The sequence below is a fragment of the Hemicordylus capensis genome, chromosome 3 (assembly GCF_027244095.1).
Source record: "Hemicordylus capensis ecotype Gifberg chromosome 3, rHemCap1.1.pri, whole genome shotgun sequence".
Lineage (NCBI taxonomy): Eukaryota > Metazoa > Chordata > Lepidosauria > Squamata > Cordylidae > Hemicordylus > Hemicordylus capensis.
In genome coordinates this window covers 298,596,350-298,616,471 of record NC_069659.1, presented here as the reverse complement: position 1 = coordinate 298,616,471, position 20,122 = coordinate 298,596,350, and the positions used below count along the sequence as shown (strand labels likewise).

Below are 20,122 nucleotides of genomic sequence, written 5' to 3'. Positions count from 1 at the left end.
TCAGAAGGCAGCAGTTCTAGGCCATGATATCCCAACTGACACATGAGAAGTCTACAGCTGCTTTCAGGAGAAGAGTCATTCCTTGAACAATAATTCCTTGACTTATAAAGTTCTAAATAATTTGTTACCTATAGTAGTGACCCTGCTCCAAAAGGAACTGACAATATTTTAGCAATCTATTTCCCAGACCACCCTGACTTTATCCTTTCTGTGCTGTTTACCATCAGCCTTATCTCCTATCTCTCTTCTTTATCAAGCCCCGTCCTTGCCCCTTCTTATTGTTCCTATCTGTTTTACAGGAATATCTGTCAAGATTGGGGATTCTATATTTTTGCTACCACACTTCACATGAAAAGTAGGCCACTGTCCTCTGGTAAGTGTCATGAGCAAGTCTCAACCTTCCTCCCAACCTCACAGCTACAGAGGTATGGGGGAGACAGCTACACAATTATGTGGCAGTCCCTGCTCCCTCCCTAACTCCAAGGCCAGGAGGAAGACTAGAGGTTGTTTGGCCACTTTATTGCCGAGGTGCCCAGAGTGTCTCAGCAGTGTAGGGCCAAGCCAACAAGTTCCCATCATTCTTTTCCGCTGAGAGTCTGGAAAGGATGGTGGGGCATCTGGTTATTACATTGCGAAAGCACCCAAAGCAATTCAGTGGTGCAGGGCCTAGAACTAGAAAGGGTACATCTCTCTTTCCAGTGAGAAAGGCAGAGAAGCTCTAAATGACTCAACTATATGGCAACCAAACCAGAAATGCCCCCTTCCTCTTTTTTCTGCTCTAGAGAAGGGAGGAGGCAGAGAGGGTTTTTTTTTTTTTTTTTGGCATGGCCCTGCTTAGCAGAAGGTACCTGGAAAGGTGAGGGTCAAATGACAATATTTGGCTTGGTGAGCAAGGCCAGCCAAAAACCCTAGCTTGGGTTGTAGGCCCTCTCAGCAAGCACCATGTCACTCCTGGGCAATATCTAGCACACTGATATTTTAGAAAAATAGTAGCTGCCCTAACTCAATGTCCCCTTTTCACCTATAAACAAAGCAACATAAGCCTACAACACAACCTTCAACTTTATACCTTCCCTTGTATAGATATTTTTCAGGCCTTCTGCTATGGTCCTTTTTTAAACGTCTCCTGTCAAGACATCTCCTGTCATTTGTTAATATGCAAAAATCCCACAGCAGTATGAAACATGAGGAAGAACTGCACTTCTAAACTCTGTAGAAGTTGCCTTTCCACTTTGTGGTTATTCTGACAAATGCAGGACTCCCCGGCCCCTTTCTTCTTCCTTATCAAAAGGAATGTGTTTGTTCTGCTAAACTACAAAGAGAACAAAGACGGCCTTGCAATGAACAATTCTTAAGAATTTAAGCACTACTCTCAATTGGCAAAAATGTGTGTTGAAGGAGCTATAGGCCTCAGATATAATTCTGCAGGTAATTTGAAGAGGAAAGGATGGATACAGCGCGGTGGAGGGGTGGGGAGAGGACAGTTTTGTGTAGAAAATAAAGCTAGTTATAAGTGCAGAAATTTCTTCCTTAAACAGGTACAGACCAAGGGAATGAAATCAAGTGTGCAAGGAAAATATTGAGGATGCAAGTTCAATAGGACTGTTTCACCTGCAAACAACGTCTCCACTCTTCTTCCATGTTAGAACTTAATTGGGACAAATATGCTAAGTCTAATATTATCTCTTATGAGATAGCTTAACACCACTGCTTAACATTTATAGTTCTCAAGTGTTCATAGCACTTCACATACACTATCTCTGTTAAAGCAGATAATCCCAAATTACCTTATTGGTTGGATAAGTTACACAAGTGTAAAAGCATACACCTCCTCCAGATAAGTTAAAGCCAAACCAAACTTTACAAAAACCATAAACAGGCACATGGATAAAAGTAAAAGGCCCTCTATGGTGATGACTAATGCTTCCATAAATAAATAATTGAATGATGAAGCTGAACAACTAGCAAGCAGAGCATTTTTTTATTTTTTTGCTGGAGGCTACAGGTTTTATTCATATATGGACGCTGCATTCTGCCTTGATACTTTGTTTTACCTGAAGCTGGCCTGTTTAAGTACAGAATGACAGTAAGTGGTGCTGTTACCTAATTAAATAAATCTCGATCAGTTATATGAGTTTTAGATAAGTTTAACTACCAGCAATAAAAAATGGATCTAAAAATGACACATTTTATTATATTCCAAACTTTAGGTTAAGAGCCTCTCAAGGTAGCTTATAAAAAATAAAACAAGGCATAAAATAAATCTCACAAGACATAAAACAATCTCAGAGCATACATGATAGAAGGCCACTAGAAGGCCTTCATCTGGAACCAGAAAAAAACACCCAAACTCAGCCTCCTTCTGGAGAACATTCTGTAGGGCTGCTCACAGAAAGGATTTCTCATGAGTCTCCAGCCCACCCACCACACCACAGATGGGGTAGGAATCCTACTGTAGGAACCCGAAGCAGAGCCTCCAAGGAAGATCTCAGCACCCAGGAAGTTTCTTATGGGATGAGGCAGCTCTTGAGGTATCCAGGCCCTAACTCATTTAGAGCTTTAAAAATACTTGAAAGTATCGGGAATAGAACCCTGCCCATTGAGTTTCCGGGGAAACAGGCTCCATTGCTCCTTTGGATAAGAGCTCCTGCACTTCCACTAAAAGAGTAGGAGTTGTGGGGGTATGTTTTAATTCTAGGAAGGGTGGTGGGGTGTGAAACTATGGCGTAGCCAGTGGTGACGATACTTAGCACCCAGGTGTCGGACGTAACAAGATGCCAGGGTGCTAAGTAGAGGGCGAGTCGGATAGAGGAAGGAGCGGTTCCTATGGACAGGGCAATGGAGGAATCAAAGGTCCTGCTTAGAGACATCAGTGCCTCTCGGCTTAGGATTTTGTTTCTGCCTTTGAGGAAATGAGCGCCTTTGAGATTGTTGAAAGGGCCTACGCTAGTCTTTGCAGTCCGACCTGCTGAATTGGGACCTAGGCTTGTCAAGTTTGCGGTAGTGTTGAGAATAGGTATAGGGTGTTGAGGCAGCAGTAAAGGTTCTGGCTGTGAACCTACACTTTCCCCATGCGTTCCATGGTGTCTTCAGTTTCAGTGCTGAAAAGGCCCTCACCATTGAATAGCAAATCCTTAATTTTATCTGCATGTCTTGTTGGAGGGAAGAACGACGAAGCCACGAATGTCTGCAGAGAGGGATGGCACTGGCTAGTGTGAGGGATTCTGTTTCAGTAAGATGTTTGGCCGTACTAAGGGATCGATGGGTTATATCAGCAGACTTGGAGAGGTCTTTGAAGTGTGACTGGAGAGCTGCAGGAGCATTCTGCATATCAGTTTTGAAGCTTTCTCATATAAAATAATTGAACATGGCCATACAGGCCATGTGGTTCACAATATTCATGGAAAGGGAGGAAGAGGAGTAGATCTTATGTCCAACTTCCTGACTTTCTTATCAACTGGCACGGGATGTTTACGACCAAATTTACTAGAGTGCACAATCCACCACCACCAGTGAGTTTGATGGGTGTGTGTGTTTGAATAGGAAATTACAATCTTCCTCCTGCACCCTATAAAAATCATCCAAGCACTTGGAAGTGGAGGCGGAAGAAGGAGCCACCCAAGCCAACTTACCTGAATTAATCAAGGCTGGAAGCATAGGTAAGGCCGCAGGATGGGATGTGGAGGTTGATGTCATGAAATCATAAACAGGGTTGCTGACTGGGCAGGTGACTTGAGCTCTAGGCCCAGGAATTTGGCCATTTGAGACTTTGATTCAATAGGATTTAGTCTTCTCGGTAGGAGAGTCAGAAGGGTTGTTGGGCACATCATCATAAGGGAAAGTGCCTGATGGATTTTCATTAATGGTTGAGTCATCATCTGACTCAGAAGTGGAAGTATAGTCCTTGTCTGAGTGATGTTTATCAGGAACAGAGGTAGTACCTTGAGGAGTTGAAGGAATAGCAGGCTGTTCTGGTGTAACAGGAGTATAGACTGGAAAAGCAGGAGGTAGCGGAACAGTAGGTTGTATCACTAAAGGGCAAGCAACAAGAGGAGGGTCCAAAAGCCACTTGAAGGGTGAAGAACTAGTAGGGTCCTGTCCCTGAGAAGAAGAGGTGGATTTTAGCTTTATCATTTTCTAAAGTCTAAACTCTTCATAATCGTAAGGAAGAGAAGGTGAAGGTGCGTACATGGGATTCCTAAACCTTCCCAACCTTCTAATATAACCAAGGTCAAGGGCTCCAGGGGTGCTCCAATAATCAATCCTTCTTTGGAAAGGAGAGTACGTTGGCACAGAAAAGCTGTTGCTCCTTCCAATGAGTTGGCAGGTGGGAAGGAGAACAAGCAGGTGTTGTCTTTGCAGGAGATGCAGACAGTGTCTGTGGTAACCTAGGTATTCTGGTATCAGACTAATCCTTGATATCAAGACCATGAAGAGAAAAGCCTTTGAAAGTTGAACCAGATGGCGTGGTTAACAGAGAGTTGAGAATGGAGTCCAAATCAGGCATAGGCGGAAAATCCTTCGATGATATCAATGTTGAAAGGAAACTGGAACCAAAAACGGGCAATGTCAGGACTGAAGACAAAGGCTGCGATGCCTTAGGCATGTCGGATATTGGCAAGGCCAGTGCCTGAGTCAGACATGGAGAGAGATGAACCTCTGAAACTAAATGTCAAGGTTGGAATGATGAATGAAGTAGATATTGAAGCTAGTGTTGGAAGGGCGATCCAATGGACGCCAATGGAGGAATGGATTAAGCTCTTTCAACCATCACTGGAGAAGACAAAAACAAATGGGAGTGGACTCTTTGGCAGGGGTGTGCACAGAACCGTGGAGCTGCGGTCCGGCACTGGGGTGGGGGGTTCCAAATAAGGACCGGGGGGGGCTTTACTTACTCCTCCCAAGAACGGCACCATATTTCATTGAGCAAGCGGGCGGCATACCTCCCTGCCGCCCGCTTCATTCCCCCTCTCGGCGCGGCGCGGCTCCCTCCTTTTGAATTCTGAATCGGGCGGCAGGGTATCTCCCAGTCCCTGCCGCCCTCTTCAATGCCCCCGCTCGGCTGGCGGCTGCCCCCTTCAAGCCCCCAAGACCCCTGCCGCCCCTTCCCTTCCTATTGCAAGGGGTCGGCAGGAGAACTCCCCTGCCGTCCCCGTCCCCTTCGCCGGCTGGGCTGCAAATGGCTTCTAGGAAGTTCTCCTGCCGACCCCTTGCAATGGGAAGGGAAGGGGCGGCAGGGGTCTTGGGGGCTCGAAGGGGGCAGCCGCCAGCCGAGCGGGGGCATTGAAGAGGGCGGCAGGGACTGGGAGATACCCTGCCGCCCGATTCAGAATTCAAAAGGAGGGAGCCGCGCCGCGCCGAGAGGGGGAATGAAGCGGGCGGCAGGGAGGTATGCCGCCCGCTTGCTCAATGAAATACGGTGCCGTTCTTGGGAGGGGTAAGTAAAGCCCCCCCCCATTCTTATTTGGAACCCCCCACCCCATCTGCCTGAACCAAAACCACCCCATGTCCGGACCGGTCTGGAGGCCTTTAGAATGGCCTCCGAACCGGTCTGTGCACATGACTACTCTTTGGACAGCCGAAGGAGTCTGTGTCAACAGCATCAACGATGGAAGCAGACGCAGCGATTTGGAAGATGACGACGATGAATGTAGCCTGATAGTTGTTGAAGTTGTAGCCAACGGAGTAGAAATGGACGAAGAGGCAAATTTCATAGAGGCCGCCAATGTTGAAGGTGATGTTGTCAACATCGATGTTGAAGACATTGTGGACATCCTTTAGCTCTGAGGCAGAGGCGAAGAATCGCCTTCCTTGTGCTTGCATTTCTTGTGGTGCTTGTGATGGGATTCCTTTGAGAGATCCTGTGGTTTTTTGAAAACACCACGGAGGACTAGGGTTGAGGTTTGGAAGCCTAGTTTGGCTTCAACATCTTTGCTGATGATGTCAATGGCATCGAGGGTGCAGGGCGGTCTTGTACAAAAGTGACCTTCAAGCACAACTCCTGCGTCCTCCTCGTCTTTTCTAGAAGAACAAATTTTCCAGACCTTTGGACCAAACAATGTGGTCCTCTCTGAGGCACAGAAGAAAAGGCCTTGCCTATTGGAGGAGGGCAAGTTTCTACAGCGGAAGAGTCCATTTTAAAGAGTCCATTAGACCAAAAAGCCGACAAACCCAAGACATGAGGCCAAGTGTAGTCAAAAAATGTTCCAGAAGTTTAGTACGTCAAATAATCAACCAAATAAATCTCTCTTTTTCCAGGAACTGGGGACAACGAAGAAGTGAATCTCAGGGGAAGCACACACAACCGTGGATGGAAAGGACCTGAGGGAAAGAGCACTTTGGCACCAAGAATACCAAGCGCGCTCTGCATGCAAAGGGTGAGACCTCAGTGCGCTTCAAGGAGCTAGTGAATCCTTCTGCGGGAGCAACTGTGCTGGTGCAGAGCCTACATTGTGAAGGATCCTGGACCACCACAAAGATCAATTACTTCACAATGCTCTTCACAATGCCCTTGCTTTCATGACAGTGGGCAATTGTAGGACCAATACAGCAAGAAAAGTCTGCATTGCAGTAGGAACCACATCAGGACAGGATTTTCTGACACTATATAACACAAACAGAGCAACTGAAGTGATTGCAAGCATCAAGATATATGTACCCTTCACTTCCTTTCATCTGCAATGAACAGTCAAAGTTAAGGCTCAGCAGAGTAAATAAATTTATTTAAAATATTTATACCCCACCCCTCTAGCACTCTACTGCTCGGGATGGCTCAAGAACAGAACAGTTTTGTTATAAGACTGCATACCTTGGACAAACTGCAAAGGACACCACATTACTGTTCTGAAATCCATTTGAGATACTCCTATTAAAACAACTAGAGAAAGCCCGAGGGCAAACTTGCCTCTCCTGTATCATGTTATGCAAGCCAGAGAGGGGCCTATTATACAATTCAGCAAGAACGTAAAGGAAAGGTCAAGATTTTTCAAAGACTGGGAATTTCTGAGCAGAAGGAACTGTTCCTGACATAAGATATTGAGAAGCTGATCCTGCTTCCAAAATCCCAACCATGTTAATCATGGCAGTGTTTCTGGGAGAACTCTAAGGTCACAAGTTTTCCATACAAGGAACGCATAGTTCTTTTTGCTCCATAAACATGGTTTTACTGTTTCATGGCTCCTATAATACATTTACAAAAAGACTGTGAAAACAAGAAGATGAAAGCATGACTGTTAATTTAGTTGTGGTAACTGACCTCCAGTCTCAGAATGGGGAAAGATACAGCCTGCAGTACTCCACAGCGGTGACAACGAATATTTAGTATAGGACTTTTAGACAGCCTGACACTGGAGAGTCCTATGGCTAACTGGGGATGGCCAACTAGGCTTTAAACGCCTAGGGTTCTAAAGTTTGAAAGCTTTGGGTTTTAGCATTTTTATTTTTATTTTAAAAACTGTTTTAATTGTGTGAATGTTTTAATGCTTTTTAGATTGTTAACTGCTCTGGGACTTTTTTGTATGGGGTAGTATAGAAATGTAAGAAATAAATAATTAACTGTGTGCAGTGTTCTCTCTAGTTTTTTTCCATCTGTGTGCAGAATGAGTTTTGTTCTTGGCAGCAGTGTGAAGGCAGTGTACATGCGCATACATTCAGAGTGGGCTCTTCTTGATTAAACCTGAGCAGGATCTAAAATTAAGTGAATGGACATTAAAAAAAAAACTTGTGAGTGCGCACACCTTAGAGGGAACACTGACTGTGTGTCATGTAAAATCAGTTAAGATGGTCAAGACATCAACATTTTGTAAGACCACTCATCAAGAAGAAACAGTGTACAGAGGCAACAAAAGAAGGGACAGGTACGTTCAGGGCACCATTTCAGATTGGGGCAGATGGAGGAAGAAAAGAAGGTAAGATTCATAGGTCCTACCATCAGATTAAACTGCAAAAAAATCAAAGTTAAACTGCAAAACAAAAAAAAACCCACAGTACAGTATAAGTTAATTTGTTGTGGTTATTCTATCTCACAATTATAACACTTACTGGCATAAGTGAAACAGTCTCTTTGCTTGCTTCTGGAGGAAAAAGAGTTGTGTCTTTTACATCTAGCATATAAGCCTATTTAATTGCTTAAAAACAATAGTCACTTAAACCTGTAAAACTAGTGAGTTGTCCAGAAATGCATGTGCTTCTGAAGAATAATTACATGAGGACATCATGAGATTATGCCTGCCTAGCCACCTAATGGTGCAGCGGGGAAATGACTTGATTAGTAAGCCAGAGGTTGCCGGTTCGAATCCCTGCTGGTACCTATATAAGGCAGCAGCGATATAGGAAGATGCTGAAAGGCATCATCTCATACTGTGCAGGAGATGGCAATGGTAAACCCCTCCTGTATTCTACCAAAGACAACAACAGGGCTCTGTGAGTGCCAGGAGTCAACACCGACTCAACGGCACACTTTACCTTACCTAACCTAAATGGCACCTCTAGTTAAGTGGCACTGCAACATTTCAGAGAACTTTGCATGGTTATTGTTAAAGAAGAGAGACTTACTCCTAGCTCTTCAGGTAGGATACAGGAAGCTGATGAAGCATTAATTAAGGTTACCAATCATTAAGGTTACACCAATTCATTAAGGAGACATCACAGTTAAGAGTACTCACTTTTTCTACGTGGGGTTTCTTGGCAAATGAGATCCTTGCTACAGAGTGGGAAGCTATAGAAAGCTCTTGTCCATTTACTTCTCCTTCCTCCACTTCTACCAAACCTGGATGAAGAAGAGAAGTTAAATACCAATGCAGTTCACAACACTGCTATAAAACAAAGGGGGGGGGGGAATTGTCTATAACAGACAAGATAACTTTGTAGGTATGGCAGCAAAGCACTGATTCCTTTTACTGAAGCCAAATGTAAAGTTGAAATAAGAATTGCTAACCTATGTAGGCTAGTACCTGTGTTCTGAGCACTGATGAAGGCCACCTTGTTAGTGTCAGGTTTGATGCGGATAAATCCACATTCTCGGTGCATTGGCTTCCTCGTGTCTGGATGGAAGGCATTGAATCTATTAGGAGATGAGAATACTAAATTATCATGCTGTAGCAACAAATCCTTCACAGAAACCAGAATTCATTCAAACTTTTTTTGGGGCATTATTGGTATGAAATAATATGAATACTATTTCCATATCTGAAGCCCCATGAATAAACATTGAAAGAAATGGTATAGTTATAGATCATTGACTCACAGATGACTGAAGATAGATAAACTGATCCTTGGAGACTTTTCCTAGCCTGGAATTTTGGACCATTCTTTTTAACTCAAGTACTGCATTTTTGGCCTATCCTATTGGATACTTGTCAGAATACCATTTGCATACCACTTATTAAATCCTGCCTGTCCCATAAGGAATACTGAGCTGTAACAGACACTACGGGAAAGGTTTGCCTGTGGTTTTCTTCCTAAACACAAGTACCTCACTTATACACATTTCCTCAACTGCTACCAATCTTGACCAGTCCTTAAAACTAGAAGAAACTGCTAATAAATTGTGCTGGGTCCCAGAGCATGGCCTAAGGGCACACAATGTAGCTACCATGTCAAAGCAAAGCAAGTCTTGGTGTGGTCAATGTCTGGATGGGAGACCCATGTATGCCATTTTGGGGGGCAGGGTGGTAGCTTAGTGGCTGAGTATCTGCTCTGCATACAGAAGGTCCCAGGTTCAATGCCTGGCATCTCCAGGTAGGGCTGGGAAAGACTCCTGCCTGAAACCTTGGGGAGCCATTGCTGCTACTGAGCTAGATGGTGTCAAGATTGCCCCCGATATCTCCTCTGACAAGGAGGTCCTGGAGATTGGGACCCAGAGCACTGAGACCCTAGACTAGACTACTTCTCCAGATCCCGGACAGCCTGAACTACCTGGACAAGGCCCAGAGGAGCTTCCCAGGGACCATCACCCCCAAAAGTGACAAAGGGCAGGAAAAAATAGAGGAGACCCAAATAGGCCCTATGAACCTCTAGTCAGGCCCTGGGAGCCAGTTCTACTCCGGAGGCCCCTATCATGGAGGCCAACCAAACAGGGAGTGAGGGTCCAGCCAACGACCCCCCTCAAGGGGAACCATCTCAGAACCCCAGGAGAGGTGCCGATGCCATGCCCAGCTTCAGGGACATAGCAAGGTTGGAGTGGGCCTGGAGACAAGATTTTAAAATGGGCCTCTCACTGCTGATTAACAAAAGAGACTTTCAACCATGCAATGCGATCCTATTTATGTTTTCTCATAAATCCTAACAAATTCAGTACAGTTTGCTTCCAGTTAAGTGTGTAGAGAATTGCAGCCTCAGGCAGCAAATCTAACCACATTGTGCTGGAAGTACAGTTCACTGAAACCTAAAGGACTTTGTAATTTTTTGTCATGAAACAAGCCACTTATAGAACTTTTTTTGATGATATTTTAATTAAAAAAATATTAAAAACCAACAATTTGTCCAATCCACTTCAATTTAAATATACTTATTCCTCCCACATCTCTCTGCTCAAAACCAAAGCCCTATGCCCAGTCATTCCAGGTGCTTTAAAGTCTGGGACTGAAATCGGGTTCTTTTTATGAAGACAAAGGGCAGATTCTTCCATATCAGAGTGGAACTGCTTTTTTTAAAAAGTTTTTTTTAAAATTAAAAAAATATTTAAAACTAGCAAATTCCTCAGTCTCTGAATTAAATATTCAGAGTCATTTCAATTTGACCTACATCCCCCCACCTTATATTAAAGCTCTATGGCAAGCAATCCCTACATATCCGGGGGTGGGGGTGGGGGATAACCACAAAAAAGAAATCACATCCTACCTCCATTACTAAGCCTGAGGAGTCAAAATCTGGGCAGAGCAGTGGTGGGCAAGGGCGGCCAGCGCTGGCTACCCTGCCTCCTTCCTTCCTTGCTGCCAGCTGGCACTAGAGTTCAGCTTCAGTGAGGCCTGCACAAAGGCCTCTCTGGAATTCCCGCCCACCCACCGAACAGCTGAGAGGTGGAGACTGAAGGGCCTGCAACCGCTGGTAGGCTGCTTCGCTTCCCTGGCCAGAGCAGGAGGGCTTGCAGGGGAGGGGACCAGCAGGCAAGGCAAGGGGGACTGGCTAAGGGGCCTTGGGGGCCCTCCAGGCCCTGTGGGCCTAGAGACACTTGTCTCCCCATGCCCAATAGAACTTACACACCTGCCCAGCTCGAGTTGCAACAAAGTTAGAAAAGCAAAAGACTGGCAGCTCAGTGGTTTAGTCAGGAAAAGTCAACTCATAAGGAAGGGAATTAAGACTGGGACCAGGTGCTGCAGATTGAGCTTGGGACACTTCAAGAAGGTTATAGACCTGTGGGTCTTCACTTCAGCTCCACTGCAGCACAGTAAAGCTGCTGGCTCAACTGTGATTAATGTTTCTCCTAGCTCCAAAAAACCTAGCCTTACCTCCAGAAACTTAGACTAGTTGTATCTTCTGACAGCCTGCTGGGATTGTCAAACTTCCAGACCTAATTACTGCTAACCCTGACTACCAGTCATTGAGCAGCCAGCTTCTGTTTTACTCAGGTCTGCACTAGAACAGCTGTGTAGACTACTTCTGCCTGCTAGTATCTGTGGGAGAACATGACAGATGGACTAAGGGTCTGACTTGGTATAAGGCAACTTTCAAATGTTCAAATGTTATCTAGGCAGAAAAGAATGCTCTCCCATCACCTTACTCCCTCTCTCCTATTTCTTCCAAGTTATACAAAGCAAGAGATGTTGCCAGTTTCTGATCCAGGTGGTTCTTAAGTAGCTAAGCAATTCTGTTATTTACAGCTTTAGCTACTCAGTTAAAATTTCAAAACATGACTTCCCACTCTGAAGGCTAGTCTACAGGAGTTCAAAATTTAAAGTCCATAATTTTAGATGTCAGTTTAGCTGAGAGTTATGCAACCTGGAGAGCCATGTGACAGAATACATTGTTCCAAAGCACACTGAAACCTTTAAAAGGGCTACAAATAATATTTGTAGCAGAATAAACCCATGCATACAAGTGAAAACAGCCAATAGTTACCCAATATAATATCAGTATGGCCATACTTATTTACGTAATTAGGAGACAGTTTGTGCACCTATACATCAATATCACATTAGTATTCATCCGTTTTTTGCAATTTTTAACTATAACCCACTGAATAAAACAAAATCCAAGAAAAATGTTTACCCCAAACCAAAGCATTTCCCCTCAAGTTTCCTTTTATGTTTGCCAAGAAATGCCTTTAACGTAGATTAAAAGTGCTGGGAAGGTTCACTTATTCAAAAATTCTTTGGATTGCTTGAAGAGAAATTAATGATGCTTGTGATCACACACCCCTGCCTGCTTGGCTCTGAAATGCATTCCTTCCCCAAGCCCACAGGAAGAACCCCATTAACCACTCAGGTCAACAGAAAAAGAGATGGCCAAAGCTTCTAAGTACCACAACATCAGCCCTACAACATCACCACTCTCCTATCCATTTCCCCCACGTCATTTCCCCCAAATCCATCCTTAAGCCATTGTTCTTTTCACTCTTACCCCAACCTACTAACATGCAGTTCTTTGAAACCCACTTCCTTTGTGACCCCCCTGCAATTCCTAGACACCCACTTCCTTGGAGATACCCCAATGAATACTGGTGCAGCCACTAGCTATAAGAACACAAGAACAGCCCTGCTGGATCAAGCCCAATACCAGTTCACATCCTGCTTCACACAATGGCCCACCAGATGCCTCTGAGAAGCCTACAGGCAAGAGGTGAGGGCATGCCCTCTCTCTTGCGTTGCTCCCTTGCAACTGGTGTTCAGAGGTATCTTGCCTCCAAGGCTGGATGTGGCCTATAGCCACTAGTAGCCATTGATAGACCTGTCCTCCATGAACTTATCTGAATCCCTCTTAAAGCCATCCAGGCTGTTAGCTGTCACCACAGCCTGTGGCAGAGAATTCCATAGAATTATTTTACCATTTCCATCCCAGATGTTCCCAGTGTGTACTGGGAGAAGGTATTAAGAGCAGGGGGCAAGAGCAAGGCTACCAAGAGCATTTTTTTTTTAAAAAAAGTATGTTTACTTGTTGAACTGCTTTGGAACTGAAGTATGAGTATTTTGCATTAGAATTACAGATGGGCACTTGAAGTGGAGACTATATTGTGGGGTATACTTATTTCTGTCTTCTCCCAATTATAGATTACAGACTTGAAGTTAACTAATTCCTTAGTTGTTCTTGTTAGCAATGTAGTTTATACCTAAGTGTCCAAAACTGGGGCATCAAACTGCCAGCCCATGGGCTGGATCAGAGCCATGGAGGTCAACTGACCAGCCTGTGTGAAGTTGGGATGAGCCCTGCCATCAGTTTTCTCCCCCTGCCCACCCGCTGCTGCAGAGGAGGTTGTACATATACTTATTTCTATCTGACCCCACACTGCCTCCACCAGTGCTGATATTTCTCTCTTCCCCACCCTGCAACACCCCATGGGGGGAAGCTGTGAGTTACTTCCTCCTCCTTCACCACTGCCACTCTCCTCCCCTCCTCCTCCCTTGGGTTTTTCAGTGCACAAAGCACTATCCCAGAAGAGGGAGACCTGGAAATAAAGAAGGGGGGAGGAGGAGGAAGAGGAGGGGGGAACCCCAGAAGATAGCATTAGAGCACTTTTTCTCTGGGTGGGGGGCGGAAGGAAGAGACAGAGGGGAGGAGAAGAAGAAAGAAGGGTGAGTGGAGGGTAAGGGAGGGGGGAAGAGAGGTTCTGCTTTTCTTGGGGCATGATATTGCTTTGGAATTATTGATCTGCTTGAGTGTTAGAAATCTGTTGAGAACAGTTAAAATAGGATGGTTATGTTCAGAATTTCTTTTTAAAATAAAATGCAAATTAAATTTCCCCAGAGATATTCTGGTATAAAAAGTAGTGCATTCAGCCAATTTCGCTGACAGGGTTGTGTATGCAAAATTTTGCATGTGTAGGTCATTGGGAAGCATGATATTCAGAATTTCTTTTAAAAAAAAAATTCCCCCCTGAGCATATTGTAAAAGTGTAAAAGTAGTGCACTCAGCTAATTTAAATGGCAGGGCAATGGAGGAAGAAAGGAAGAGAATGAGAGAAAGAGGGAGGAGAAGGAAGAAGATAGGTGGTTTGAGGAGGGTGTGAGGTGACGGAAGGCAGCACAAGGCTATGTGCAGCCCTCCAGAGGTGTCCCAGAATCAAATTCGGCCCATCACCCAACTGAGTTTGACACCCCAGGTCTAAACCTTAGGTAAGATCTAAGGTAAGAACTGCATTGATAACAAGGACAACTAAAAGCTGCAATCATATGCAAAATTACATGGGAGTAAATCCTATTAAACTCAGCGGGGCTTGTTTCCAACTACACATGCATAAGATTGCATTGTAAATTAAATCAAGATCTACGTGGCAGTGGTTCCACCCCCCAAAAAACACTGAGTTTCCTCCGAAATATTTTATATACAACCTGACCTGAAAAACTTATTTTATTGTTCTTTACTCAGTTTTGTACAGTGCCTCAATATCTAGAAAGGCACATAAGAAATTTAAAATACATACATGATTCAATCAGTTTCATCTGATAAAACTCAATTTAAAATGTTTAATAAGAAATTATTTAAGGCATAACCCATCTCAAGAGCTCCCAAACAAGAAAGGCTGTAAACTCACGAGAAATTCAGCATGGGCTGCCCCACATGAGAGATGTGCACTTCTTCGAGGTATTGAAAGGGCTTCATTGTAGGGAAGGCACCGTCTCCTGGTGGGTCTGACAGCCAGGTGCCCAGCATCCAAGAGAGAGGCTCAATCACAGGGTTCAACTGTGGGGTTTCTGTGGAAAAAGAAGAAACTGAGAATTGGGTGAACTGCAGCAATTTTTTTAGTATTGTCACGGTAGGGAAAACCACTTTATTTGCAATGGCTTTTGGTGATCATGGTTGCCAGTAGGGGCACTGGGTGTTTTAACATCTTGGATATTAACTGTCTGAATCAGATTTTAATCATTATTAAAATCTATCTGATATACGAGCTTTAACTTACTGTTGTCCATGTACAGCCTTTGGGATTAGATGCATTAACATTTAAACAATGATACCATAATCATAAACAATGATTACTACAATGATGTAGTAAACAGAACAGTTTTGACTAGACAGCTGTCTGTTGACCACTCAACTTCTAACCCATTGAAGGTCAAACTATATGTCTGTCATGCAGGAGACTGTGCTCAAATCACCCAGTGTTTTCATTTTTACTTAAGAAGCAGATGCGTGGGAGTCCAAATTTGATTGGAGCAGCATAGGGAGAGGGACTACTTAAACTCCCCCCCCCCCCCCCGCCCCGTTCTATTTTCCCAAACCAAACTGTATCCATCAAACTGCTGTTAGCCTTGCCAGGTTAAAAATAAAATAAAAAATAGGTACAGCATTTTCCCCAGCAGCAGAACTAAATGGCAGGTTTTTGGGAGAGTGGATTTAGATTGGGGTGGGGGTGTTACATTTTTTAAAAAGTGTTTCCAAGAGACCAAGTATTTGCCGTTTCCACAGTAGTTGTGACTATTCAGCAAAGGCAGAAGCACTTGTTTCATTACTAGACATCCAAGGTTGGAAAGATTTGGCTCCATTTGGATGAGATCTATAAAGACAATAAAGAGTGCAGAAAGCATGCCATATGACAAAGACTGAGGGTTGGCAATGATAAAACCTTCAAACATGAAAAATGTTACAGACAGTGAGAACCATTGTTCTCTGCTTCTACAGACAACTGGCAAAATACTTAAGTTGCTTGTAGGCAGATTTAAATTCGATAAATTCATCCTCTTAGCCATAAGAAAAGTTGACCATGGGACCAAACGAAATGGTAAACACACTTGGAATACCTGATATAATGTTTCTGCCTCAACTCAGAGTACTGGACCATAATCCCAGAGCTCTGAAATCTGGTCCAGACATCAGGCTAAACTCTGGTTTGGTGCAAAGTGAACAAAGCTTGAAGGACCCAGGCTTGTGCTCCCTCCTCCCTCTTCTATGCTGCAATTTCTTCACTCCCTTTCTGGTTTATGGCAAACCACAATTTGCTGTTTTGTCTGAACTAATAAACTGCGCTTGCCCTGGAAACCTGCACTGGAAAGAAGGAAGGAAACATTTCCTTCTTTAGTGTTTAAATAGTGTTCATATTTATGGCAATACCCATGCAGTTATTTAACATATTTGTATACCACCCAAAATGCAAGTCTCTGGGCGGTTGACAACAAATAAAAAGGTTAAAACATTACAACAATTTAAAATTTAAAACAATGTTAAAACTATTAAAAGCCATCAAACTATTAAAACAGTATCTAATTAAAAGCCTGGGTGAACAAATATGTCTTGACTGCCTTTTTAAAATTTGTAAGAGATGGGGAGGCTCTAATTTCAGCAGGGAGCCCGTTCCAAAGCCTCAGGGCAGCAATGGAGAAGGCCCGTCCCTGAGTAGCCACCAGACAAGCTAGTGGCAACTGCAGACAAACTTCTCCTGATGATCTCAATGGGCGGTGGGGCTCATAGCAAAGAAGACACTCTCTTCAATGCCCAGGGCCCAAGCTGTTTAGGGCTTTATAGGTTATAATCAAGACCTTGTGTTTTGCCCAGAAACCTATCGGCAGCCAGTGTAGATCTTTTAAGATAGGAGTGATATGGTCTCTCCAAGATGACCCAGAGACCAACCTGGCTGCCACATTCTGGACTAAGTGCAGTTTCCAGGCTATGTATAAAGGCAGCCCCACATAGAATGCATTGCAGTAGTCAGGTCTGGAGGTGACCAGCAGATGTACTACTGTTCTGAGGTCATGTATCTCAAAAAACAGACCCAGTTAGTAAAAGTACACACTGAAGTCTGATCCCTCATCCCTGGAGAACACATGACACAGTTTATAAGTGGATGAAAACAAGCAGCAAAGCTTGCTAACAAAGACGGGCTGAAGTTTAGTTTGTTACTACCATCTAGTGGATCAAGTCACATTTTAGCAATGCAAAACTGACTTCCTTGAAAAAGGCAGTGTCTTTGTTAGCTACTTTGAAAGGGTTTAGTAGGATATATGACTTTTAAATAAATAAATAAAAAAAATAAAATAAAATAAGACTAGTTATTGACTAATAATCAACTAGCAACCCACACCTTTTTTACACATGAAGAAATTCTAGGGATTTAAGCTACACTGCCCAGCCCAATCTCTCAAGCTACTATATTTAAAAGTTTATGTCCCCCAGTATGGTTCTCAAAATTAGCTATAACAAAAGAGATAGCACAATGCATGAAGATATCAGAACAGCACCAAAACATAAGAAAAAAACCTAGTATCACAAAGGTAAGCAAAAAAGTCTAAAAGGCCTAGGCAAATAAAAATGTCTTCATCTGATGCCACAATAGCAGCAATTCTGGTTCCAGGCAACCCTCCTTGAGACAAGTATTTTAGAGACTGGATCCCATGACTTAAAGGTCCTGTCCTGGATCCCCATCTGTCTTACCTCCAAAAGTGAGGCAGCCTCAGAAGAAGCTTTTACTGTCCAGGAGGTTTACAGGGGAGCAGTGACCCTTAAGGTACCCACAGATCCTAACCCATTTTAAAGGTTAAAACCAGAACTTTGAATTGTGCTGGAAATGGACCAGAAGCCAGTATAGTTCTTTTAAAATGAGCAAGTTATGTTCCCATACATCCAGTTCCAGCAATCTCAGTCTTGTGGTCTGCATCAGCTGACATTTCCAAACATATCCAAGAGAAGCAACAAGACTGCACTTCCCTGTCTTCCTCTTGGTACAGGACATAAATCAGAACTAAAGCCAATTCCAGGTTGGAAACTAGATTACTGCTGCAGCATCTGGGGTTGCCTAACCTCCACCCACCCCCAAATATTTGTTGCCAGCCTGAAAAGATCATCAGGGATCAAAGAAACTTTTTTCAGGAATGGCTACACAATCCCCTTTCACGATGGTTCAGACCACCTCTTGCAAAGAGGCAGTTATCCCCAGCTAGTTACCCCCAGCCAGTCAACCCAGTTAAGAAAAACATTTGCATGGGGAAATGTTCCAGTTAAAAAAAATTCCAGAAAACCCATATCCCCATTTGCATTAATTGCCCAGGTTATCTCAGCATTCTACAGAGACAAAAGCAATGACAAGAGCACCAGCATGCCAGCAGGAACCTCCCTGAGGCCCTTCAGGATTTCCTCAGCCTTCAAGGTGAATAATCTTAATTGGTCCCTAATCACTGCAGAAGAACAAGACCACTGCCAGTCTAAATCTGACCATGATAAGGGATTCACACAGAACTCCTATCCAGAGCACCATCCTCTTTTCCCTGATGAAACCCTAGGTCAAACGCCTGATCTGCCACATGTATAGGTAGGGCGGACGTGTGGGCACAGCCCATGAATGTCATGAAAGCCATGAAGGTAGCCTTGGCATGGATGTTTGTCGCCCAGGACAATCACCCTAGAGGCTCTCAACATCAATCTACCTCCACCATCAGGTCAGATGAGGAGACGGTTGAGCAGTGGGATGATTGGTACACTAAAAGAATCCCCTAGTCTAGATGCAAACACTCAAAGCTGCCACTCACCCTAACAGGAAGCCTAGCAAGAGAGATGGAAGTCTTATAGAATACTGTGGTCGCACCTCCCTGACCATCATGCCTATGTCTTGTGGTAACAAGCATGACTTGTCCCCTTAGCTAAGCAGAACTGGTCCGTGGTCCGACAGTCCGGGGGTTTGTGGGTTCATGATCAAACCGAACCGCTCCCCCCGGTTCCGTCCGGACTGGAACTGAACCGAACTGCCGGTCTGGCAGGTCTGTGAACTTTTTTTTTTTTTTAAATTAAATTAGAAGTAACTACCTGTAGCCACTTTGGGGGGCTTGCTGTAGCCGTGGGGGTGGTGGTATCTCTGAGGGTTCCCTCCCCTCCCGCCAGCCTCCCTCATCACCGCTGCGGCCGGGTAAATGTAGTCTTTTTGGCCCTTTCAGGTGTCTGTAAAGGCGAGCGGTGGCCATTTTTGCATGGCCTATGGCCTCACAGAGGGCATTTGCACATGTGCAGCCGCTGCTCACCTTTACGGAGGCCTGAAAGAGCCAAAAAGACTACGTTTACCTGGCCGCAGAGGTGATGAGGGAGGCTGGCGGGGGGAGAGGGAACCCTCGTGGACCCCCCTGCGGCTACAGCAAGCTCCCTGAAGGGGCTTACAGGTAGTTACTTTTAATTTAAATTTTTTTTAAAAAAAAGTTCACAGAGTGGACGGGGGGGTGTTTGATGGGGGCCGGACCGAACTGGCCTGGTTCCGTTCGAGGCCAGTCCGGCCTCGAAACGAACTGGGTCAGACGGTTCCGTGCACACCCCTATATTCCTCTTAGGGGATGGAACCGCTCTGGGAAGAGCATATAGGTTCCAAGTTCCCTCCCTGGCATCTCCACAATAGGACTGAAAGAGATTCCTGCCTGCAACCTTGAGAAACCGCTGCCAGTCTGTGTAGACCAGGCATCCCCAAACTGCGGCCCTCCAGATGTTGCTGAACTACAACTTCCAGCATACCCAGCCACAAAAAATTGTGTCTAGGGATGCTGGGAATTGTAGTTCAGCAACATTTGGAGCGCTGTAGTTTGGGGATGCCTGGTGTAGACAATACTGAGCTAGATGGATCTATGGTCCGACTCAATATATGGCAGCTTCTTATGCCTGATTGTTGCTCCCCAAAATATATAGTATTTCACCAATCAGTGCATAGCAAGGTTGGAGTGGGACTAAAAAAATGAAGATGGGCCCCCTTGCTCCCCGGCTTTTTTGTTTCCCCCCTCCCCCATATATTTTTTGCAGAAAAACTGTAAGGACATGATGAAAACAAGATTCTTATCATGCCTTAAGAATGCTAAGGGGGGGGGGGAATGAGAGAAACTTTTTTTGCGGGGGGCAATGTCACACCCTGGCCATGATTCTGTAGAGTCTTGTGGGGCCCCTTGACCCTCTGGGCCTGGGGGCAATTGCCCGCCCCTTGTCCAATGGACCATACTATGCCCGTCACCAATGGGCCTGGTTTTTATGCTACCATCATTGCTCTTTATCTCCCATTTTGTTTCATAAT

At 44.5% G+C, this 20,122-nt stretch overlaps 1 protein-coding gene across 3 annotated transcripts in view; it reads right to left on the bottom strand.

The window, feature by feature from the left end:
* The window catches only part of THAP4 (THAP domain containing 4), a 42,726-nt gene that overhangs the window by 11,417 nt on the left and 11,187 nt on the right, over nucleotides 1-20,122 (bottom strand). For all 3 annotated transcript variants that reach the window (XM_053307051.1, XM_053307052.1, XM_053307053.1), the window contains 3 exons: nucleotides 14,687-14,846; nucleotides 8,952-9,061; nucleotides 8,664-8,767 (listed from right to left, as the gene is read on the bottom strand). In XM_053307051.1, coding sequence (XP_053163026.1) covers nucleotides 8,664-8,767; nucleotides 8,952-9,061; nucleotides 14,687-14,846 — 374 coding nt within the window. The remainder of the gene's footprint in view (nucleotides 1-8,663; nucleotides 8,768-8,951; nucleotides 9,062-14,686; nucleotides 14,847-20,122) is intronic.